General features: G+C 38.2%; 1 protein-coding gene across 7 annotated transcripts in view; it reads left to right on the forward strand.

Annotated features, from left to right (window-relative positions):
- chd9 (chromodomain helicase DNA binding protein 9) overlaps positions 1-25162 on the forward strand; it is an 86977-nt gene that overhangs the window by 43569 nt on the left and 18246 nt on the right. For 6 of the 7 annotated variants that reach the window (XM_044102526.1, XM_044102535.1, XM_044102550.1 and 3 more), the window contains 18 exons: positions 6596-6704; positions 8665-8811; positions 10469-10537; positions 10649-10704; positions 12269-12386; positions 12738-12824; positions 13087-13224; positions 13487-13608; positions 14920-15163; positions 17874-18050; positions 18140-18283; positions 18628-18883; positions 20465-20675; positions 21821-22016; positions 22140-22322; positions 24188-24373; positions 24513-24623; positions 24739-24935. In XM_044102526.1, the coding sequence (XP_043958461.1) occupies positions 6596-6704; positions 8665-8811; positions 10469-10537; positions 10649-10704; positions 12269-12386; positions 12738-12824; positions 13087-13224; positions 13487-13608; positions 14920-15163; positions 17874-18050; positions 18140-18283; positions 18628-18883; positions 20465-20675; positions 21821-22016; positions 22140-22322; positions 24188-24373; positions 24513-24623; positions 24739-24935 (2751 nt within the window). The remainder of the gene's footprint in view (positions 1-6595; positions 6705-8664; positions 8812-10468; positions 10538-10648; positions 10705-12268; positions 12387-12737; positions 12825-13086; positions 13225-13486; positions 13609-14919; positions 15164-17873; positions 18051-18139; positions 18284-18627; positions 18884-20464; positions 20676-21820; positions 22017-22139; positions 22323-24187; positions 24374-24512; positions 24624-24738; positions 24936-25162) is intronic. The other variant, XM_044102541.1, reaches the window with a different exon arrangement.

Genomic DNA, 25162 nt, shown 5'->3' on the forward strand with positions numbered 1-25162 from the left:
AGAGTATGGCTGTTCATATTTCAGAGCTCTCGTCCTAGGTGTCTAATCTCTTCTCCCCTCAATTTTTTTTTATTACGAAAGGCCAAAGCTGTTTTTTAATTGTTTTTTCCCTAGTTAATCCCCTGCAGGGTGCACATGTGTTCACGTGTACTGGTGTGTGGTTTATTTGAACATGTTTGTGGCTCTTGGTTTTGTGTGTGTGTGTGGAAGTGAGACCAGGAGAACTGCTTATTTTTTTAATGCATTTTCTGAAAAAAGCTGAGATCTTGTGTGGCCATGTGCACTGTGCTGATACAGTATTTGTCTTTTGGAGGGGCCATATTGATGTCGTTACTACCGCTTCCTCTTAGCTGTGTGGCACTGAGATTATAGCCTTCCATTCATAAGAAGGGGTGGGAGGATTTCCCCAACAAGAACGAGCACGGCTGTGTCAGTAAGCCCCACAGGATGCCTAGGATAAGCAAACACTTTCAGAGCACACCTAATGGCAGTTTTGAGGATGAGTTGGTCCTATCTAGCAAGAATTTCAGCAGTAGATCAACAAAAATGCGATGCAGGCAGTCTCCGTGGCGTGCTGAAGCGCCATCATAGTCTGAGCTTTTAAAGCCATAACCGGTGTTGATTCCATTAAAAATCAAAACTGAAACGCACACTTCCTGTGGCTGCATGCCAAGTAGGCCAGGACAAAACTGTGGGGACAAGGGATGGGGGGTTATTTGGCACAATAGAAGAACCAGAGCCAAAAAACCCTTGAACAGCAACCAGCCCATTACTCTGAGGGAAAAGCTTGTGGTTGCAGATCATCAGGGATCACTCAGCAATGTCAGATCAGGGGCAGCTGTAGTCTAATTAGAAATGCTAGATGGCAGAAATTCCTCAGGGAGAGCCAAATAGAAAAATTTAATTTAATTTTAGAAAAAGTAAGAGCAGCTTGCAGAGGTAAAACTAGAGGGAACTTGTCCTAAATTAGAGTAGCTTTGAAAGTTAAGTTAATTTATTTCAGTAAGTCTGTTCAAAAAGTAAAACTCTATAGACAAGTTACTCATAGTGATATATTTTATGGGGTTTTTATTATGTTGATTAATTATGGTTTGTTGCTAATTAAAACATTGAGATTTTAAAAAAATGAAAATATGAATATAGCATGAGACAAAAAGAGCAGATGTTGTGTTCAGGAGTCAGCTCCTGCTGGAAAATCTAATCAACATCTCCACAAACCTCAGCAGAGGAAAATGAACAATCTGGCAGATTGTGATAACTTTGGAGTACAAAACACAGTGAACAAACACCAGTAGATAACACATATCCCCAAATCATCCCTGACTGGGCCCTTGATTTCAAAATTAATTGGTAGTTGTACTCTTATCTGAGGAATAGAATGGGCCTGTTTCTTCACTTGGCCTTGGCAGGACACTTTTGTTGTAGTCTCTTCGCTTGGAGTGGTAGTGATAGGTATACTTTACATCCAGCTACGTTGTTTAACACATTGTTTTCCTTTCACTCAACTTTATGCTAATGAGCATAGAAAACAGGATTAAGTGAAAAGTCATTCTTCATTAACAGTGTTGTTTTGTAGCTTTCCTTCAGCGAAAGCAGTCTGTGTTCTGCACTACTATCAAGAAAGCAGGTTTTCCTTGATTATGTGGGACATATGAGAACAGTTCTGTAAAAAGACCAAAATTCTTTTTCCCATTGTGATATTCTAACTTTCTGAGGACCATAACATTGTGGTTTAATTTGCTGAGAATCAAGAGTAACTAAAATAAAAGCTTGAAATATTACTGTCATTAATTTATGCAATTTGCGTTGGAGTTTTTGAAGAAATGACTGAAATAATTCAACTTTTCACCATTTAATTACCCTATAAAGTATGAACACTTCATGAACACAATAAGTGTCATTTCTGTGGGGAATGTTTTAACATCAGAGTCTCTTAACCAGGATTCTGAGGAGTAAAGGTAGCTGCTTCCAGGGTCCTGTTTCTGTTTGAAAATCTGTTTTCTTTCTTTTTATGAAAACTCTGAGGCTAGCTGGGAGCCTGTTGAGTCAAAAAGAGCTTGTACATTTGAACCAATGTTATTAAATCTCTGGGTGGTCCGATTTATCTTCCACAGCAGGGTGTAACAGACTATACCCACTGCTAAGATGTGGTTTAGGTTTTGTGCAATTCTGTTTGCATTTATGAGGGGAATGTACACACACAGGATGTATGCTAAATCTATACTTTTTAATAGGCTTAGGGCCTTTTTTAACCAAGGTAGCTACTAATTATGATCAAGATTTCCATCTGTATGTTGGGTATCTGACTCTGATTTTTTTATTTTGCTTAAGAAAATTTATCATCCTGTATCAAACCCGAATTATGTCTTGGTTGTGCTGCGTTCTGGCAGATCCCATGAGAAAGCAGCGTTAGCTTATTTTTGGTTTGCAGTGGATATGTCAAACACATACCTGAAGTTGTTAGGGAACATGAAGAGCTTCTTTGCCAGGAAGTGATGTTGAAATGAATATTACTGTGCACAACACCAGGATACAATCCTAAGGGAATGTTGCTAAGAAACGGTAATCTGAGACCATCACCGGGATTCGTGAAATGGAATATCGCACAACAGGAGCAGGGATGCCTTCAGAGGTGGCGGTTCTTTGTTAAAGGGCAGCTGCATGAATCTGCTGGGGATTTCTGTTGTTTTCTAACTTCACAGATGTGCTTGAGAGGAAATCTCCACAAACCATAATGTTTTTTTAATGGATTTTTTTCTGATCGACCAAGACAGAGTGATGAATAATGGTATAGTGGAGAGAAACGGATACATGGTTTTTGTTATTTAAGAAAACTATGGCAGACATTCAGCTGGCTGTCCAGAGATTAAAATTTAATTGCCCATTTTTAGCTCATGCTCAATCAGGTTGGATGAATTGCATCTGTAAACTGAACTTTTCTGTACCCTTCTCTCCCCACAGCTTCTCTGTTGGATTTAGGTGTAAAGTTTGACTAGGCCATTCTAAGAAACAAATATGCTTTGGTTTACAGTCTCTGGCTAGCTTCCTTGAACCTGCTGAAGAAAAGCATCCCCATAGTATGATGCTGCCACCATTTTGTCTCACAGTTGTGACTGTTGTAAAGCCTAGCCCTGCTTTAAGTATCTGTAAACTTTATCACTAACCTGTCTGGTGTTACTTTGTCTACATGTTGCTTTTGGTTGGCTGATGTTGTCTTAGCAAACCTTCAAGGCCTGAACAGCTATAATTATGCAGAGATTAAATTAGACTCTATTTATAAAGCAGTGATTTCTAAGGGCAATTGATTGTACTTGATTTTACTTAGGAGTATCAAATTAGAAAGGATTGGATAAATATACATGCCACATTTCTATGCTTCAAACAATAAGTGTCCAATAAATTGGGGGAAGTCAAAGGTAAAGCAGCTTGAATACGATAATATTTTCATTAGTATAGTAATGAAAATGGCCTATCCAGTTAACCAATTGTCCTCCAATTGAAGTTTATATCTAATTGGCAGCAACACAATTCCGTTGCTTGTACAGCAATTTGATAATCTGATTAGCAACCATTTTGGAAAAACCAGTGTGTTTAACGATCAAAGTCTAGAGTAATATTTACATGGTTTTTCAAGCATATTTACTTGTGCTGCTGCTCTTCCCACAATGTAATTAAAAAAAGTTTAACACCATTCACACATGCTAGGAAGCTGTTTCCATCTCAGATCCTAATAGGAAAACAATTAACACCACATTTGGAGTGCTGAAAAGGGGAATATTCTTTTTTTTTGACTTGCTTAGAACATTGCATTTGAACAGATTAAAGCTGGGTTTTAAAAAAAATATATTTTTCAGTGTTTCATTTGTTTGAAGAGTTATGAGACGGGGAAGGGAGGAGAAAGGGTAAATCAAATCTTAATTTGACACTGCGTGGGAATCTCAGTTTTCATTTAAGTGCTATATCCGGGGATTAATGAACAAAGTGGAAATGAGGAGATGGGTTTGCTTTATTTGCAGAGTTGTTTACTTTTTCTTTCTTACAAATTCTTTGGCCGGCTGACTCTGTCTACTGAATACCCTCACTGTCTGAAGAACCAAGTCTGGCAGCTTATCAAAAGGAGGGAGTATTGACCAATATGGGGTTCTTTGTTCATATACACTGTGTCAAAATGTCTTATGTAAACAATCTCTTGTAGATGTCCACTTACCTCCTCGTGCAGCCTGCATGAGCACGCCCGTGATTAAACAGTTTAAACCTCTCATGGACACTCTTTTTTTTCTCACCGACATAAAAATGTAAATATTGCCTGTTTTTGTTGAGATAAGATTACCAAAATAATAAGAATTGTTAGACTCCCAACAACTTTTCATAATAACCAGCGGAATTATTGCCAATACAGAACTGGGTTCATTGTCCAGTTGGAGGGCCATTTTTCCCCAAACAACAACTTCCTGATTCTCTTGAGCTTATGGTTGCTTCAGTATTGCTATTTATTTGCCCTCTTTGGGACATTAATGTTTGAAATACACCAGTCCCTCCCACAGCAAAGCGATCCCAGAACATGATGCATCCACCTCTGTACTTTACAGTTGGGAATGCATTCTAAAGCTTTCTACCTTCCCTCTTTTCAGTAGTGATGCATTGGAGGAAATGAGCTGAGTGATTGTTTACATTTGTGATTTCACTCATGAGAAGTTTTAAATTAAACACAATGTGGTGTTGTAGAGAAAGTAACACAACTACATTGTATTAATAACCATAGAAAAATAGTTTATTGAAAGTATGTTATTAATATACGCAAAACATTTAAGTTTTTTTGTGATGTGGCTAATACAAGTGGTATTGTTATTCTTCTGATAACCCAGTAGGTCTCAATGTCAGCGACCCGCAATAATGAACCGTAAATATATTTTTACCTTTTTCTGGCAACACCAGACATTGAAACAATCTTATATTTCCTATAAATAGATCTTATTTTTCACTGCTTGTGTAGTCTAAAATGATAAACATTTAAGTTAGACATCTGATAATGACTTTTTTTGACACTGACTTCTCTGTAAGGAAAGGCTCAGACCTGTGTCTTATTACAATACGGTGCTGATCTGTCTTTTTTCTTATGAACTGACATTAGTTAGGGTAGGTTGCATTTGAATCTGTTTACTGATGCAGAGCTCACTTTAAAGCAGGATTTTTGTATTTGCATGCAGAATAAACCAGCATAAATGTTGTATTTCCCATTTTCACCTGGCAGCCTTAAAATGCATAGTTGTGTTCAACGCTGTATTGCCTTATCCTAGTTGGGTTTGGCATACAAATGCAGAGTGTGAGGGGAGAAAAAGCACTGTTTAATATTACAACAACAGTGTTTTTATGTTTTTTTTGTGTTATTATACCAACCCTGAGATTTGGTGCCTCTCTCTTGCTGGTGAGAACGCAAATAGAGAAACACTTGATAGGATGTGTTTGCATGTGTGAGAAAATATATTCAAAAAGGTCACCCAATGATATGGTTGGGAATGGAAAAAAGAATAGGTACTTGAATGACTTGCAGAAAGTCTAGCTTGTTCCTTATTCACTATGCTGCTCTTCCCATCTTTGAAGTCCAATTGCTTATTAAGCAGCAATCTGTCCTTGTATAAAATTGTATAAGATAAATAGTGTGGAAAATGCAAGGAGGTTTATGCAAAGCTCCAGAAACACCAACAGCTAGCATTATAAGCATGCTAATACCTGTGAGCGTTCTCCACAGGCTCTTGTGGTTTTGCTTTAATATCATCTTTGAAATTCACATAACATATTAACTGTTGTTGTGATAAATCTGTTGTAACACAGTTTTGCCTCACTTCATTAAATGATGTATCTTCTTATCCTTTACTTAATTTTGCCACAAATAGCCTTGTAACCCATATGACTCACTAAGCAAGTAGAATAGGCATATGAAAGTAAAGTTTATTGCAAAATTAGCCATTCTCTAAGAAATGCCACTTCCTCCTTGGCAGAATGTTTTCACTGTGATGAGCCATTGCATAAACCTCGGTTTGGGAGCCCAGTCTAGTAAAATACTAAAACAGCTGGAATAAAGTTTAGGCATTTATGTACAAAACTCGACTTCTTGCTTTCATGCCTCTCATGAGCTGTATTGGGTACAAATACTGATTCTCACTCTGTCTGGTGAGAATCAACCTTTTTCTGACTAAAGGTTTATTTGATAGTGGTTGTAGTTTTTAATCCAGCAGAAAATAAAAGGAATTGCAAGATAATTGTAACTCATGCATTGAAAAGTATATCTATAGCTTTTATAATTAATCATCATCTTTAGTATTTGCAGGTGTTGATCTTCCCTTATTGAATTCTCCAGTTCATTGGGTTGATAATATAATTTTTTGCTGGATGCTGCTGGTATTTGTTAAACACCTCAACATGGTTTTACTTTCCAAAACCGCTGCTTAAATTTCAGTTTTGGAGCTAAGCGGTACCAAATGTTAGATATCAGTGAGAGAGCTTTCTTTACATGGAAATTTTTAATAATTCTAATCTTCAGAGCAGTTTTCATCACTCATGGTGTTACTTCTTTTTTTCTCCTTTTCTTTTTTAGGAAAATTGTCATCAAGATTGGAAAGAGGAAAAAGCGAAAGCCAGATTCGTCAGAGGAGGAGTCGGATGATGATCCCCCGCCTCGTCACTCTTCTAAGGATGATGATTCTGTGAGTTCCATTTTTTATTTTTATTTTTTATTTATTATTTTTTTTCAGAAAACACAAAACAGTGGTCATTTTTAATCAAAACTTTCAGTATGACATTGGCATAGTAAAACTTTTCCCATTTTCCTCCTAACACTTTGATGTCAGGTGAGAACTTAGTTGCGTCTGAGTGAGTTTTTATCTGGTTCTGATGTGGTTTAGGCGTTGCTGCCTGTGGTGTCGCACCTTGGCTCACAGAGCACAAAGACGACACTTGGCTCTTTTTCTGTTACTGTTCTGACAACACTGAGTGAGGTGACGGCTGCTCAGGCTGCTGTGGGGCAACGAGGAAGGCTCACAGCTTTAGTTTGAGCTTGAAAGGGTTGAATGTGGTTCATGCAGAGGTCAGATAGTGGGTGGCTATTTCAAGTACACATTCCTCTGTTTGTTGATGATGGAGAAAACTGACAATCTGGCTGCACTGTCTACCATACAGCATCAGAAACCCCCTCCTCATTGGTATCCTTTTTTTTTTTTATTAAACACACATTCTCAATTTGATATGGGGATATTATTCAAAATGAAATATTTGCTCAGATGTTTTGGTCATTTAAACAACTCATGTTGAATTTGCTGACGTGTAATTGACATGAGGATAATCTGTTGCACACGCTTTGCTTCATCACCCCTCTCCCCGTTTTCTGAGACCTTTCCAGACTTTATCCTCTGATATAATTACCCCCGTTGGATGGCGCTCCTGGCCTTAATTAAAAGCATCTGTTGATGACTCATTTAAGATGATCGAGTGACAAAAGTCGAGGTAGCATGTCCAACAGCTACAACAGAAGCCTAGTTTCCTCAGGGCTTCGTCCTTGTTGCGTTGGAAAGTGGCAGGTTTGACTCTCTGGTTCTGGTCATCTTGAGTTTGCAGATTTAAGGGTCTGTCTCCTCAGGGATTTTATAACACACACCTAATTAACTTTGGCTCAGTAGCATTTATTCCTAATTAACTACATATTATCTTTAGGAGGGGCTGTATTGATGCAGGATGCAGCAGCCCACGCATAAGATAATTATAAAACCTTGACAGGAAGGCAGAGACAAAAGCTGGACTTCAAAGCTCTCCTGTTTTTTCCCCCTTTCATTAATCTTTCTTCTGAATTTTCAACTTAGGTTATTCTATTTTGCCACGGATTTTCAAAAGATCTTGAATAAATCAGTGGGACATATTTTTGCTACATGTGTCATAATCAAGATTTGTTTGTCTCCAAAACTAATCCAAGTTATTTAAGACATTGTTGCCACTGAGTCCCAGTCTGACAGTCGGTATAATTCGGTTAAAAAGCTGCTGTGCTATAATGTTCTGATAGTTATAGTTTCTTTATAGATAAATATAGGACTCAACATTTGTAAGTAATGTTCTAATTCTGAGTCATTGAGCATGCATTGTTTATCAAAAATAACTGATTTTATACATTTTTGTCCTGTTGTATTCTCAGCAAATTAAGACTAAATTATTTCAAATTCTAATTCCAGTTTTAAAGTCCAAAATGGGAAGTTCATTTGGACCTTATCCACACACAAACATGGGGTCTGTAGAAAAAAGAAATGTATAAAGTAAAACGTTGTAAACAGTAGCTACAAGATCAAAATTTCTGATCTAATTTGAGTCTAGTCTAGTAGACAAAGGGAGGAAAAGTTTTGGAGGGTCATTTTGTTTGAGGGGTAAATGAAAAATCAACTCCTGGTCCTTTGTCTGAATGACAAGGTGGCACTATCGATTAAATTAATTACTGCTATGAAATTATAAAAAAGACTTATAGGATAAATAAAGCCATTTCCAACCTTACTAAGCAGCCTTGTGTATGGAACCACAGGGCCCCTGTATGAAAGCATTATTTTTTTCAACAAATGAACCTGTTATATTGGTATCAATTTATTCTTCTGTATGTTAATTGACCTCTTCTTTATTGTGATTCTCTAGAAGAGGCGGTCGAACCGTCAGGTGAAGAGAAAGAAGTATGCTGAAGAGCTGGAGGCCAGATTGTCAGATGAGGATGTCAAAGTTATTGTGAAAGCCAAGAAAAGCAACACTGCTGCATCCAAGGACCCTTCTGTTCAGCTGTTTGTTGTAAGATCACCTGCTTTTATGTGTCTGGCAAGTTAGATGAAATTAAACATCAAAGTAAATTTTCTGTTATCATTACTAAACATTGGTTGAACTACCAATACTTTTGAATATCCAAGAAATGTACCCAAGAGGGTTTTACTAAGCTTCCAGCGCAGCAAATTGGACTCATTTATTAATATAAATTGCTTTCAGCTCAGTATCCCCACATATTAAAAGTGGAACAAATGTTCGTGATTTTTTTTTTTTTTTTACAGTGTCAACTGACTCTACAAATCAGAGCTGTACACATCTTTTCATGCAACATTTATTATCAGCACCAGACAATATTGCGACTCAGAAGGTAGCAAACAAAGCCTAGAGATGGAGCTGAAAATAGCAATTGCAGTGCACTGACCCACATTCGATATGTAGGTGACTAAACCAATGGTGGGAGGCTGAGCCTATAAGTTTTTCCTATTTTAGCTCTAATTAAACTTATTATTAAGGGTTAGGTTCCCTGTTTTTATTGTTTTTGTCTTAAATTGGATGAAAAAAAGTTAAAACAAATTTTGCACAGGACAGTTTTATTGCTTATTTTTCTTTCTAAGCTGGGTCCTAACAGGCTTTTACCCATACCAAAACAGTATGGGTAAAAGACAAAAACCTCTGTCAGGAGGTAGTGACACAGATACCTCTGCTATACATTTGGTCTGTCCATAAAAACATACAGAAAACCGAGGGGAGAAGAGTGTTGACCAAATACTATCACTCGCCACCTGGATGCATAATTTTACAAGTTTTCAGATCTGTGAGGAAGTTTGTTTCACGAAATCAGCTTGTGGAAACCGTTGCAGCTTTGAAATACACCACCTGCTTCGCTGCAGGCAGGGAAAGAGAAGAACTCCTGCTGCTGCATGATATTATGATGACTGTAAATGCTCCACAAATGCTTCCCACTAATTATACCTGAAAGAAAAAAAAAGCTTAATTACAATTACTTTGAGCCTCTTCAGTGATTTGGTAGCCTTGCAACTAAAAAGATGTGGGAGTTGGACAGAAATGAACAGTGTGGTGCTTATGCAATCATGTGTAATGAGAATACAGTTATTACTATATAAATATAGCAGAAATATAACTACCTATGCATTTTTTGCGAGGGCGACATTATTACAGTTAATATTATGAGCCAGTAGAGCTCGATGCAAAACATTTTTCCCAGATTGTACAAGTCTTAGTGAAACCATTTCCTTTTCAAAGAAAAACAATCAATATTTTGATGGATTAAGCAGAGTTGGCTGATTTTCCTTCTCATAAATCCTGCTTGATTTTTTTTTTGTAGACTTCAAAAGGAATCCAATTTGTTGCAGTTTCTCACATGAATGAAAATATATTTGCAATATTTTGGAAATTATGACTGCTTTCCACAAAAATATAACTAGAAAACTCAGGTTTACATCACATTGTAATGTAAAATCTATTTTCCTTACAATGTTTTATTTAAGTCATATTGAGAGACATAATGGGACTGTTTTTTCCACCTCTTGTTTATGAGATTTCTCTGTTGTACGTTGTGGGAAATATCTGACCTGAGTTTCTGTTGCCTAAACATGGCTTCATTTTAAGTTGTCTGATCTGGAGACTAATTAAACATGAGACCTAAGTCTTCACTGTCCCTCAGGAGAATCCGACAGAGGAGGATGCTGCTATTGTTGACAAAATCATGTCTTCTCGTATCATGAAGAAAGAGGTAATTACACATCACCCTATTCTCATCAGCCATTATTAAAATTAAATTGTTTTTAACTTCTATTTTTCTGTTATACTTATTGGCGTTTTTGTTACTTTAAACCTCTTCTAGGTATCTCCAGGGGTAATGGTAGAAGTGGAAGAGTTTTTTGTAAAATACAAAAACTAGTAAGTTTCATTTTCTATTGTTGATCTTTATTTGTCTATGTAAAATTCTAATTGAACATAAAACCATGAAGGAACTAATATTATCTGTTTCTTCAGTTTCTCTGCTGTCCTGCCTAAAGTTTTAACATTCAAGCTAAATGAGAAACTTTTTCGTGGCTTTGAAACATAATTGAGTTAAAGTACTTTATTTAATTGAATTAAATACTTTCCAAGTCTGGGGAAAAACAGCATTGTACAAATAATGATTTTATTTCCAGATATTATTGGTCACACAGACATCTCCTTGTCTAAAACAGCCTTTTATGTTTTAATGACGAGAAATGAAACATTCAAAATACAGAAACTGCTTGAAGATGTAAAAATAATGAAAAACTTGGGTCTAGTTTTGATTCCACTCCCTAATTTTAAGTTAAAGTATGGCATTAAAAGGAGAAAGGCAGAGTCCTTGAACCACTTGGGCTTAAACCACCGTTTAAAGAAAAAGTTGAGTATGTCTCTCTGGTTTGAAATCGGGTCATTTCACTCATGAAACCAACTGGACTTCTCATTATTCTGCTAGTTCCCTCTCTTGGCCAAAAGGTAACTCAGAAACAGGCATGACTGTTGGTTTCAGTTGTTGATGTGTTGCTGGTTTCTGGCTTTGGTTCTGAAATCTCGTTGGATACAAAAGGAAATACTTTAAATGGAAGTTATAAAGTTATACTGAACAGACATCCCAGGTTGATGGACGAAAAGTTGAATCCTGCAAAGCTTTGGGAAGAGACAATATGCTGAGAATGAAAACATTTATGGTAATCAAATCGCAAAAGCATGAATAATTATCTAACAGGTAAAAACTTCTCGATGAAGTTTAACATTTCTTCTGAGTGGAACTCAGCAGCTCACCAGAGAGCCTAAGCTTCTTGGGAAGGAGTCATAAGAAGGGGCAGATCCTCCAATCAGAAGAGGGCTTAGGTCATAGAGCTAATGGAAAAAGAAATTAGCTTTTTCTAAAACATTTTTTACACTTGGTGAGACCAAAAGTGTCAACTTCCTGTTGCTTTAGATATAATAAATTAGGATTGAGGTTCATTTTGTAGATATAATTTTCTAGACCTTTTTTGACATAATGGTAGTTTTAATATTAACAGACGTTCTAAAAACAACCAGCCATCATTTATTCTTCATACTTTGACACTTTTCGGACACCACCTATGGAAATGGAGTTGTTTTGACATAATAAAGAGACCTGGAGAAAAGTGAAGTAGAGAAAAAGGTAAAATCTAAGGAAACTCCACTACATGTATAAACATCTTTAGGACAGCTTTCATAGCTCAAATTAATTTTTCTTCCAAAAGCCTGAAGCAGCCTCTGAAATCACTGAGCTGTGATGAGCGAGATTCTGTTCCCTTCTGCCAAATAATAAAAATGATGAACATGTTAATGGCACTGTTTATTTTTCTCACTTAAAAATGACTGAGATGATTTGAAACATAAGGCCAGTGAGAAAATCCGATCGCCCTCCGGTGATGTGAGCAGTGTGTAAAAGCAGATTTTCATGGTTGTCTCCCTTTGTGTTTGTCAGTTCCTACCTCCACTGTGAATGGGCCACTGAGCAGCAGCTAGAAAAGGACAAGAGGATTCAGCAGAAGATCAAACGCTTCAAGATGAAACAAGCACAGAGGGCGCTCTTCTTCACAGATGTAAGGCTGCATGTGTATATGTGTGCAAACAGACTCTTCCATTTATTTGCACACCGCTTTATATTTCCTCATTCTAAGATTTCAAATAAGAGGATTGTTCTTTTTATATTATTACATCATTTATGACAATTGTTTTCATTATGCATGTGATGGAGGTGGGTGTGGATATTAAAAAGCTTTCTGTTTGATATCTGTGGAATGGCACATCTGTGTGCATTGATTTGAATTTATTTACTTACTGAGCCAATACAGGAGAGTTGTTTCTCTGTTTCCAGATGGTGCGTGGGATTTTGATTTGTTCTTTTACTTAGCATCTGCTCTTTCTGTTTTTGTATCTTCTGTTCCTCTCAGATGGATGAGGAACCTTTCAACCCAGACTATGTGGAAGTCGACAGAGTGCTCGAAGTGTCGTACTGCGAGGACAAAGACACAGGAGAGGTAGAGTAAATTTTCTCTGTTAAGCACATATCAGAGTAGCGCGTGTGCTCTTAGTTTTTGTTGCTGAAAATGTTTTATCCCTTCTGACTTTTGTTTTTTTTTTTCCTTTTGATATCTTCGAGCCTGTAATGATATCTATGAATCATAGAAGTGCCCAAGGCCAGCCTAATGGGCTGCCTCACAGCCTTTGAAAATGCTACAAAAGCAAAGCTTAGCCTCGCTCTAGTCATTTCCAGTGCTCATTGTCCTGTGTCTGCTGCAGGAAGTGGTGTACTACCTGGTGAAGTGGTGTTCTCTGCCTTATGAGGACAGCACATGGGAGCTGAAGGACGACGTCGATCAGAGCAAAATTGAAGAGTTTGAGCGGCTGCAGGCAGTCAAGCCAGACTCGCGCAGAGTGGTACGACGAAGCAGTGCTTCCCAACATCTTGCTGATTTCTTCTCTGATCAGCAACAGCTTTTCTGATATTAGTATGTTTTAAATATGTAAAAAGTTTTTCTCAAATTCTTCCTGCTTGAAAGAACCAAAACCCCTGACAAAATCCAGTAGATAAACAAGTTTTGAGTGCTTTTGAAATTTTTTTGTCAGTTTGAAGTAGTTTTAGAAAACTCTGAGTTTTGATCCAAAATCTAAATGTAATGTTATCCGTTTTGTCTCTTAGGAGCGGCCTCCAGCCAACCTTTGGAAGAAGAGGGAGCAGTCGAGGGAGTACAGAAATGGCAACACTCTCAGGGATTACCAGCTGGAGGGAGTCAACTGGCTTCTTTTCAACTGGTACAACAGGTCAGTTTTAATCCATGGGGATGGCCGGAGTGCCATCCCCATGGATTTACTTACAAAGTATTTTTTTTATGTATCTAACATTAAGGGGTTATCATGTCTGAAATTCATTAAAAAAGGAAGTAAGTTGGGCTTAAATACGTTAATCACAGATCTTAACTTTTATTTCAGCAGGACTATTAAATCTTGTATATTTTATGTATTTTTTTCTCACGGGGCTTTTCTGTCAGGCAAAAGTTTGAGTCACAAGCCAACATCTTCATTGTGTTCTGTAACTTGAGGTGGTTGAGGCTACCGGCAATTTACTGCTGACATGTCCTTGCTAGCTATTTGGCATCTATCATGGATGGGGAAGTGTAAATTTATTTTCATCTGTCTGGATGAAGTTCAAACATTTCTGTAGAGATGTAGGCCTTAAATTCATTCATTAAAAGGTCTTAAATTTGATGAGGTGAAGCCTACAGAAACCTTGATATAGTCAACTATTGCTTTGTGTAACTATGACACTACACAAGTGTTTAAATAAAATAACATTTCACAGTTCAAATGTATTAAAGATGCCCAACTAAACGGATATATTCTGCTTGCGATTGTACTTTTCTAGAAAGATCTGGGTGTTTTGAGATTACAGGTCATGAATAATGGATGAGCTTTCCTGCTTATGCCTCACAGTCCTCACATGCAGGTTTCCTATTTAGACTGCTTGGGGTCAGGAAGAGAGTCAGATTTGCTGTTGAGGTGCACCCAAATGCACAACCGGTTGCTTTTCTTCATCCACAATCACAAAAGCAATGCTATGCATCTGGAGTGAAGTGTCGGCGCATGCATTAACCCTGGGAATTGGTTTAGTTATGTGTGAGCGTGCAGGAGTTAGCATATGCCTACGCAGAGAGATTCATCAAAACTCGAGGGCTGCTTAAGAGGCCAGTGGGAATATCTGCACGTTGCAATTAGCATCAAGACATTATACCCCCACCCACTGGACAGCTGAATAAATGGATTGCAGGAGCACACCACACAGCAGAGAGATTATGCTGGATTTCCAATGTTTTTTTTTGTTGGGTTTTTTTTTAAATACTGTGATTACTGCTGATGATGTTGTTTTCTCCCTCATTGTTTGTAGTTTATTGTTTTTGTGTCTTGGGAATAGTTTTTTCCCCCTTTGTACACAGTCTCATGATGAATGCACAACACTTTCTCTGTGATATAGCGATGTGGGAATCTCTCCTGCAGCCCAACCTACGCACATCATTAAAGCAGCCACATTGCACGGTTTACCCCACTAACCATTTTTTTCCCCCTAACATCCATCAGGCGCAACTGCATCTTGGCTGACGAGATGGGCCTGGGAAAGACCATCCAGTCAATCACATTCCTGGAAGAGATCCATCGTATCGGCATCAAAGGGCCCTTTCTCATCATCGCCCCCCTCTCTACTATTGCAAACTGGGAGCGAGAGTTTCATACTTGGACTCACCTTAATGTCATCGTTTACCACGGCAGCATGATCAGCAGGCAGATGCTGCAGCAGTATGAGATGTATTTCAGAGATGCACAGGTAAAGTATTGTCACTATCATGTCTATAATGTAGATTTTAGTCTAAATTAGTTTGTGCCCCGTTCAGTGTTTTTCGGCTTCCCCAGAAAAACCTCCATGAGATACACTTAGGAAGACTACAGGTCATCCAGCATATCTCGGTTATCTAACACCAGATATCTTAAAAGATTCTGGAGCCTTTTTCCAAGATTGAGCTACATCTAATGTACCTTCTAAAGACAGTTGAACAAAAAGCAGCACCATTCTGCTGAACTTTAAAGTGGAAAGCAGTGATTCACTTTGATTAATTTAATCAAAATGTTCTTTAGAAAACAGCAGCACTGTCAGCAACGCTAAATTCTGTGAGCCATGTAATTATATGAATCAGAATATCAGGTCTGGCTACAACGAGTCGCATTGAAACGCTTGGCAGGACGTGATTACCATATTTAACACAAAGCTAGAAACACTTCACATTCTCTTTCACTAATGCAAGACCTTGGTTATATCAGTGTCTCTTTTATTTAAAAATACTTGATTTCATACATGAGTGAAACGGTTTTGCAGGGTAAGTTGAGAGGAAAGGCTAGTATTTCTGTGGCTTTACTGTAGTCATAAGTTATATTATATTTTTTGTTGCTAAATACATCAAAACAATCTCAGGGATATTTGTTACAGATCTAGTAAGATGTTTGTATACTTATCAAGCTTAAACATTATTTGAAAGCTATCAATAATTACTCTTCATCTAAAACTTGTGAAAGGCCTATAACACAAGTAACTGCTAACAAAATTAGGTATTAAATTTGTGTTTATTTGTGATAATTTCTATTTAATTATTAATGAAACAAAGAAATGCAAATAATTATTATGAATAATAAACAGAGAACAATCATTTTCTAGAAGCTACTCTTATGGAGGGCATTTTCTGACTGGAATGAATATGAAAAATGCTGTTGCATAAACTGATTATAATATAAAATGCATCAATATTTTATCAGTATCTCACAAGGGCAAAGAATGAGTTTTATGACCTATTACTTGGTTGCAAGAACTAAACTTTCATTTTATTGAGAGGTCGTCAGTCTGTCAAAGATTGCTTTAAAACAAAGATTTTGCATGATGCAAACAAACAACAAAAACCGCATATAATAGAAGTGATTATTAAAAAGTTACGGCTTTTCTGACCTGATTATACAAATCTTTGTCTTGGATTCCAAAGTTCTTTGCTTCTGAGGGAGGAGTCATCATGTGGGACTAACCAATAAATCAGAAGCAGCTTTGAATAACAACATGACATGCTTTAAAACCATATAAATTTCAGAATTAGAAAAAAAATCTAGTTCAGATATATGAATGACAATCTAGCACACTCCTGGAGAAAAGCGACTAACGTAGGTCAAGGTTCATGCCCCAGGAAGGCGTGTTTATTGCATTAGTAGAATATATGAGGTCTGTGCGCAAACACTGAATTGAAAGCACTTGAGGCCTCTAAAAATTAGCTTTTTTTCTTTTTTACTTAATTTTAAACCCAATCTGTGGTGATTTTTTTAATTTAAATTTTAGCTGCTCATTTGTAAACTAAGCAATTTCAATCCTATTGAAATTAACAAAATGGTCAGATTTTGGTAGAAAATTAATGTAAAAAGACCCATCATTTTTAAATATTTAGATTTAAAAACAATTACATCAAATTTACTTTTAGGAAAAAGTGGATAAATGTTTGTTGTTCTACTTTACTCCAAAATTAAGATGAATGCAAAAACCTTATTAATAAATGGTAATCTATTATTTGTACATAATATATTTTTAAGAAATGTTATGTAAATGTAAAAGATGTGGAAAATATATCTATCTGTATCAACCACCTATGCTTGGAGTTCAGATTTGCTCCTTTGGAACAGCTAATATCCTTCAGAGGGCTGCAAATGGCCCTCAGGCCACACTTTGGACACCCCTGAATTAAAGGGGTGCTATGCTGGGTAGATTTCACTTCAATCTTTCAAATTGCACAATAGATTTTTTTTTTTCCATGAAAGCAAACCTTTTCCTCTGTTGGTGGTGAGATCATTTTAATGAGCTTTGCATTAGCAAGATGGCATTTAACAAGAACCAGAGAGGGGTGCTTGTGCTGCAATAAGTAGACTATGAGGTAGTTAGTGAGCCTTGGACAGAGGCTGTCTGTGGTTGACAGGGCATGTGATATTTTGCATCAGGCAGTTAGGAGCTTTTAGTGTTCAGACGAACCGTAACAGGAATTAAGGTAAGGGAGAGAAGAGAACGGAGCCGCCACCCGGCTGTCTCCAAGGCAGCCTGTGATGTCATAGCACTCTCCAAGGGGAGCTCACTGTCATTGCTGTTCAAGCATATCTGAACGAGTGGCTCCTCCAGTCGTCTGCCGGCTGGCTGGCTGTTGGAGGAGGGGAGGGAAAAGCTAAAGGATAACAGAGGATCTCTGGAGGGCTGTTGTCAAGGCAATAGATACAAATGGAGAGGCGTGGCAATGCAAAGCCTCCCCAGACAGACAACAAATAAACAGCAGTAAGACTCAACATGCAGGTGCCTATATACTTCTGCTAGAAAAGATTTCCTCACAAAAGAAAAGGAGAAAATAAAGGGCTTCAGTTTACGTCAGTTTATTTACGCAGTGCCAATTCACACTAATTAAGAAATTGGCCAGTTCTGATGCCGGTCTGATTGAAGCATCACAAGTTCCATCCACGTGTTTCAGGGTCGCGTGATTCGAGGTGCCTACAAGTTCCAAGCTGTGATCACCACGTTTGAGATGATCCTGGGCGGCTGTCCCGAGCTCAATGCCATCGAGTGGCGCTGTGTGATCATCGACGAGGCCCATCGTCTTAAGAACAAGAACTGCAAGCTGCTCGAGGGCTTCAAACTCATGAACCTGGTGCGGAAATGATTCAAGAATAAAATAGTGCTCTGCAGCTTAAGCTGAACACAGTTTTAATTTGTGGTGTTTCTTTCCTCGTCTTTAAGGAGCACAAAGTCCTTCTGACGGGTACGCCTCTGCAAAACACAGTGGAGGAGCTTTTTAGTCTCCTCCACTTCCTGGAGCCGGCACGCTTCCCCTCTGAGAACAACTTCATGCAGGAGTTTGGTGACCTCAAGACAGAGGAGCAGGTGAGCTCACAGATATAGAACAGCATAAAACATATTTTTCTCTGTGGTCCCAAAAACATATCAGTTGTCATCTTAGTGCAGGTAGTTTTTCCTCCCACAGTCTCTCAGCATGGAGTCCCATAGAATTATTTGTAACAGCAAGAACTCAGCATGTGATGCTAGATCTAAAAGCCACAGAAAATGTTTACCCTCATATTGAGAAGTGACACAGTTTCATTACATAATCTTTTGTAAGAGATATGAATAAACGGGGAAAAAAAATAAAACGGTGCATATGATGCTGCATTTTTAAACTTGCACCTGTACATGCAGCTGCTTCACTGTGTGACCCATTTGGCCCACAGGTGCAAAAGCTTCAGGGCATCCTGAAGCCCATGATGCTGCGTCGTTTGAAAGAAGACGTGGAGAAGAAGCTGGCTCCCAAAGAGGAAACCATCATTGAGGTGGAGCTCACCAACATCCAGAAAAAATACTATCGCGCCATCCTGGAGAAGAATTTCTCCTTCCTGGCTAAAGGAGCTGGCCAGTCAAATATGCCCAACCTGGTCAACACCATGATGGAATTAAGAAAGTGTTGTAACCACCCCTACCTCATAAAAGGTAAGTCGATACAGAGTTGCTAAAATTGTCAACCTTTCAGTGCGTATAATATCTACAGTTTGTTTCAAAAGTGCTAAAACTCCAAGACCTTTTCAACGTTTTCTCAAATTATAGTAACAAATATTATTATATTTCATTGAAGACCGACACAAAGTATGACTGAACTGTGAAGTTGAATGCAAAAGATGCAGAAATTTTATTTCATTAAAACGTTCATGCATTTATAAGTCAACACATTGTAGAACCACCTGAACCTTTGAATGTCTGACTAGTACATTTTGTCCCCATTGTTTTCAAAATTACCCAAACTTAATCAGATTAGTTTGAGAGTGTCTGAATCCTTTTCATGTTTTTTGCCTGCAAGAGGCTGGACTTTGACTGGGCCATTCTAGCACATCAATATACCTTGATCTACACCCTTCCTTCGCAGCTCTGGCTTCTCAGTCTCAATTCCTTTTCCAGCCATCGTCTACTTTTCTTCCAGGATTATTTTCCTCCATCCAGCTGATGGATGGATGGAGGCTGTTACTAAAGAACAGCCTCCCATTCCAGCCCAAAAAGTTCAGTTTTTGTCTCATTTGACCAGAGCATCTTCTTTTGCATTTTTACTGTTTTTACTACATGGCTTGTGGTTGATTGCAAGTGACTTTCTATCCACAATAGGTAACTCTTTATCACTCTTTCAACTAATTGCTGCCTGACAGATTCCCTGTCCTGAACTGTTGATCTCTGCAGAGTCACAATTGGCCTCATTGGTGCTTCTCAGATTAATGCTCTAGTTTTATTCACTGACTAGTTTATGCAGATAATCATGCCTTGCTCTGCCATGTGTCACACTCTTTCCATTTTTGGGTAATAAATTAAACAATGCTCTATGAGATGTTTAAAGCTTTAGTTAAGGTTTTATAGTCTAACTGTGCTTTGAACTTCTCCATTTTTGCTCTGGCCTATATTCTGTGTTTTTGCTCATCGTGCTGTTTGTTCACTGATGTTCTCTAACAAACCTCTGAGGCCTTCACAGAGCAGCTGTATGTATACTGAGATTAAATTGCAAACAGATGGACTCAGTTTACTAATTAGGTGGCTTCTGAAGGCAGTTGCTGACACTGAGTTGGATTCAGTCAAGGGGGCTCAATACTGAACTTTTCTCAATACTGCTTAACTTTTCTCATTTCTATTTATAAAAATAACAGTTTGAATGTGTTTTTATTCAATTCAGGCTATTTATGTAGTGCTAATTCACAACAAACCTTATCTTGAAGTCCTTAACAATTATCTTTTTCGACTTTACAATTATAGACCACTTTGTGTTGGTATATTTCATGAAATCCCATTTAAATTCTGTAAGGTTTGAGGTTGTAAAATGACACAATATGCCAAGGTTCTAGTATCATGAATACCTCTTGTGTTTTTGCTCAAGCCCACACATTTTTTTAGTCATTTATTTTGCCCAAAAAGGATTTAAACATCTTGTGCCTTACCTGGATTTCAGGGATAAACTGAGTTGAATTATTAGAAGAAATTAAACTTAAGCATGTTAAATACAGCATTGCTGACAGATTTGTGTCTTTGCTACTTTAGGGGCGGAAGAGAAGATCCTAGAGGATTTCAGGGAAGTACACAATTCCACTGCCGCTGACTTTCACCTGCAGGCGATGGTGCAGTCTGCTGGAAAGTTGGTCCTCATTGACAAACTGCTGCCCAAGATGAAAGCAGGAGGACATAAGGTGCTCATCTTCTCCCAAATGGTGCGCTGTCTGGATATCTTGGAAGACTACCTCATTCAGAAAAGGTAACGTCTGTTGAATGTAACACACTATTTACCACATTCTTATTAGGAGGAAAAACAATTTAAATTTTTGGAGCAACTTTATCATAACTGTAAATTTCCACAGATTAAATGGCTGCATGTAGAAAAGAAGAGATGACGGTAGATTGTTGGATTGTTCTCTACGAGACACAGGAGACAAGAATGTAAATACAGAGAACTAGATAAACACTGAACACCTGAACTAGAATTATAGTTTATCTTGCTTTCATCACCAAACGTTGCAGTCATGCAAATGTTCATGAAAAGATTTCCAATATAGCACTTTTTTGTATAAAATCACTCTTTTTAAAATTGTTTACATTCTGCAAATAGGCCTCAGTATTAAAAGTGTTTTACTCCACAAGGCGTCAACAGGAGCTGTTGGTAAATACTGACAATTATCCGAAAGCTGATTTGTAGAGTTTCAGTATAGCTTTTAAATCAAAGTATCATAAGCTCTCATCTTGTTTGCCTTACACTGTGTGGGTGGTTGGCGTTTCTGTTATGTGATGTCTTTGGTATAGCTCTGAAGTCTCCTTAAAACCTGAAATGGGTTGTTGGCTATGAAATATAAAACCGTTTAAGAATTTACAACTTATAGCCAAGAGTCTGGGTGTATGCCTCTTCTCTTCTGGTTTTCCACTTTCTTGCTTGCAGATTTTTAATATTTTTTTTTCCTCATCATCTTCTGATTGCTTTTATGTCTCCTCGCCTTCCTTTCTCTCTCTCTTTGCTCTGGCTTCACGCCAGAATGTGGAGCAAACCTGAAACGGTTGTAAGCATGTGAGGAGCTGAGCAGCTCCGACCTCGGACAGGGTTCAGTAGCAGGTTACAGATGCCCTCGGGGTTCCACCACATCAGACAAGCTGGAGAGTCTATGAGGTTTCACCAGAGTGGAAGTGGATTTCTCCAGGGAGGGCAGAGGGTTCGGATGTGGGAGGGGGTGAGAATGGCCACGCTGTGAAAGAGTGCAACTGCTCTTTGAAGAAGCACTGTTTGAGATTGTTTCTCCAGTTTAAAACGGTTTAAAATAAAACCAGAGTTTTGGGTACATATAAAGTCTGTTGACGAAGGTCGTAGAAAAAGCATTAATAAAGTTTATATCATGGTGTTCGTCTTGGCTGTAGGTACTTGTATGAGCGCATCGATGGACGTGTTCGTGGAAACCTGCGACAGGCTGCCATTGACCGCTTCAGTAAGCCCGACTCGGACCGCTTTGTTTTCCTTCTGTGTACGAGAGCTGGAGGCCTGGGCATCAACCTCACCGCAGCAGACACCTGCATCATCTTTGACTCTGACTGGAACCCTCAAAACGACCTGCAGGTAAAGAAATCATGTCATCTACCTATGAATATTATACTAAGAACAGATGCCAAACAAGTTAAAAGTACAGTTGAGCATTTTTTTGCCTTGAGTACATATTTACCCATTTGTTTTTCCCTCTAGGCTCAGGCTCGCTGTCATCGAATCGGTCAGAACAAGGCGGTGAAGGTGTACCGACTTATCACCAGGAACTCGTACGAGCGAGAAATGTTTGACCGCGCCAGCCTGAAGCTGGGACTGGACAAAGCAGTGCTGCAGAGCATGAGTGGCCGTGACAACAGTCTTGGAGGAGGAACGGGAGGAGGGGTGAGACGATGAGTTATCTCGATTATAAAACACATAAACCATGCAGCTGCTTACTATACAGTGCCTTGCAAAAGCTTTCATGACCTTTTACTGTTATAAAAAGCAACTTTGATTTGTTTTATGGGATTTTCTATGCACAATTGTGAAGGAAATTTTTTTTTTAAATTTTCAGTTCTTGCCACAGATTTGCAACTGGAATAGGAGCTTTGCTTTGACTGGGCCAATTTGCCACATGGATATGCGTTTATTTAAACAGTTGTACTGAAGTTCAAGGTGTACGTTTATGGTTATTGTCATGCTGGAAGGCGAACCTTTACCCAAGTCTTAAATTTTTTTCTACCTCCAAGTGTTTCCTTACATCATTTTCCTGTATTTAGCTCCACACTGACCAACACTGGCAATGGTGAAAGAAAAATATCCGCACAGTATTGTTTCACTGTGAAGGTGGTGTGTTCAGGGTGATGTGTAGTGTTAGTTTTTCTTCTCCACATATGATTTTGCATGTAGGCCAAGCTTGAATTTTGTTCTCATCTGACTAAATCACCTGTTCCAGTTGTTTGCCACGCCTCCTACTTGAATGTGATAATCTTTCAAGAAAACTCTACCAGGCTTTCTACCAACACTGGGTTCTCTTCAAGGAACTCTTTCATAAAGGCCACATTTGTTGAATCTATGATTACTAGTTGTCCTGTCAACTGATTTTCCCACTTGAGCTGTGGATCCCTGCTGTGTCTCCAGGGTTACCACAGACCTCTGGGCTGCTGCTCTGATTGATGCCATCAATGTCATTTTAGTTGCAATGTGTTGGTAGGTTTGCAGATGTGCCATTCTCAATCTATTTCTGCAGAATGGATTGAACAGAACTTTGTGAGATGTCCAAGGTTTGGGATACTGTTGTATAACTTAAACCTACTTAAACCTGTAGGTTATTTGTGAAGGCAACATGTTTCACTGGAATTTATTTTGTGGCATCAAAGTGAAGTTGACAAATACCTTTGCACCCAACACTTTTCAGATTTTTTTTAATTTGTAAAAAATGTAAATATTTTCTACAACTTTCCTCCCACTACACAATTATGTGCTACTGTGGTGTTGTACCACTTATAATCCTATTAAAGTGCATTGAGGTGTGTGGTTGTAACATGACAAATGTGGAGAAGCTTAAGTGGATACTTCTGCAAGACACTCCATTTTATTCATTATCAAAAAATATATATTTATTTTTGAAAATATTTGTTACATTGGGTGCATTTTTATTCTACTTGGCTCAGATCTGATTATCACACAAAGAAAGAAAAGTTTTTGCCAAAATAATCACCTTTCCTATTGTCGTTTTCTGCAGATAATTAATGGATTAAAGTGAAATTGGTTAAGTAATTCATACATGAATAAATTTTCAATATTTTAAAATAAAAATAAAAATAAACGTAATGTTTCTTAATACTTAAATAGACCAGAAAATATGGAAAACAATTAATATGTCAAGTTAATTAAAAAAAGTAAAGTATGAGAGTCACTGCTGAAATTTTCTCCCTGTGTAACTGATCCTATTAGTTTAATCTGTTTACGAGGAAGTGTGTCAGCAGTGTGTGTAGAGTGTAGGTGGATGTTGAGCTGCAGTTTGAGTCCCTTTGAGAATTAAATGAACTATATGGAGGTTGAGTTGTTTTTCTACATCTGGTCGGCTCAGCATATTTGCATACCAAACAGCAGCTGGGGTTACATCAGGGGCTGCAGATTTTTAAACAATCCAACATGTGTGCACTTGGATGTGTGTCTTGGTGACATTTAGTTTCAGTGTTTTGTAGTAAATAATGAAATGCATTTGTGAATTTATTTACAATAACTGAGCGTTCTTTCTTTAGGCTGCACAGCAGCAGTTGTCCAAGAAAGAGATTGAAGATCTGTTGCGACGTGGCGCCTATGGAGCCATCATGGATGAGGAAGATGAAGGGGCCAAATTCTGTGAGGAGGACATTGACCAGATCCTTCAGCGTAGGACAAAGACCATCACAATTGAGTCTGAGGGACGAGGATCCACTTTTGCCAAGGTAAACAATACTAAGGAGAAAAGTGTTCAAATAACAAATATCATACTCGCTCTCAATTCTTGTATAATTTGCCAAATTTTCATCCTGAGTCAGCAAGAAATCTGAAAAGTGTTCAAATTAACTTTGCTTGTGCTTTCAGGCCAGCTTTGTAGCATCTGGAAACCGCACAGACATCTCTCTGGATGACCCTAATTTCTGGGACAAGTGGGCCAAGAAAGCTGACATTGATATGGATATGGTCAATGGCAGAGTAAGTGCCGCACTACAGTGGATGCAGATTTAAAAAAGATTAGCCTTTACTTGGACAGTGTTGAATAAACCTAGAAGGTGAATTTCCTGAAAACTTATCGTCCTCTCCACCACAGAACAGCTTAGTGATCGACACTCCTCGTGTAAGAAAGCAGACGAGACCTTTCAGTGCCACCAAAGATGAGTTGGCAGAGCTGTCAGAGGGTGAAAGTGACAGCGATGAGACCAAGCCGAAGCTCAGAAGAAACGATCGCCTCAACAGTTACGGCCGCACAGAGTGCTTCAGAGTGGAGAAGAATTTGCTTGTATATGGGTGAGTTCAACACAAGTGTTTGATTAGGTTCTTTGGTATTCAGTGGCGTTTCTGTTGATTTCTGTTGATCTGATGGCTACAAAAACACGGTGAGCTAATAATGTCTTTGGCCAGGAGATAATTATCAATGGAAATTTCACACTGGATATTAAGAACCTTGGTCACTCTCTCTCTAAACTCTGGAACCTTTATTTCTAAATAAAATACAAGAGTTTCTTTCACCTGAA

The sequence above is a fragment of the Gambusia affinis genome, linkage group LG02 (assembly GCF_019740435.1).
Source record: "Gambusia affinis linkage group LG02, SWU_Gaff_1.0, whole genome shotgun sequence".
NCBI lineage: Eukaryota > Metazoa > Chordata > Actinopteri > Cyprinodontiformes > Poeciliidae > Gambusia > Gambusia affinis.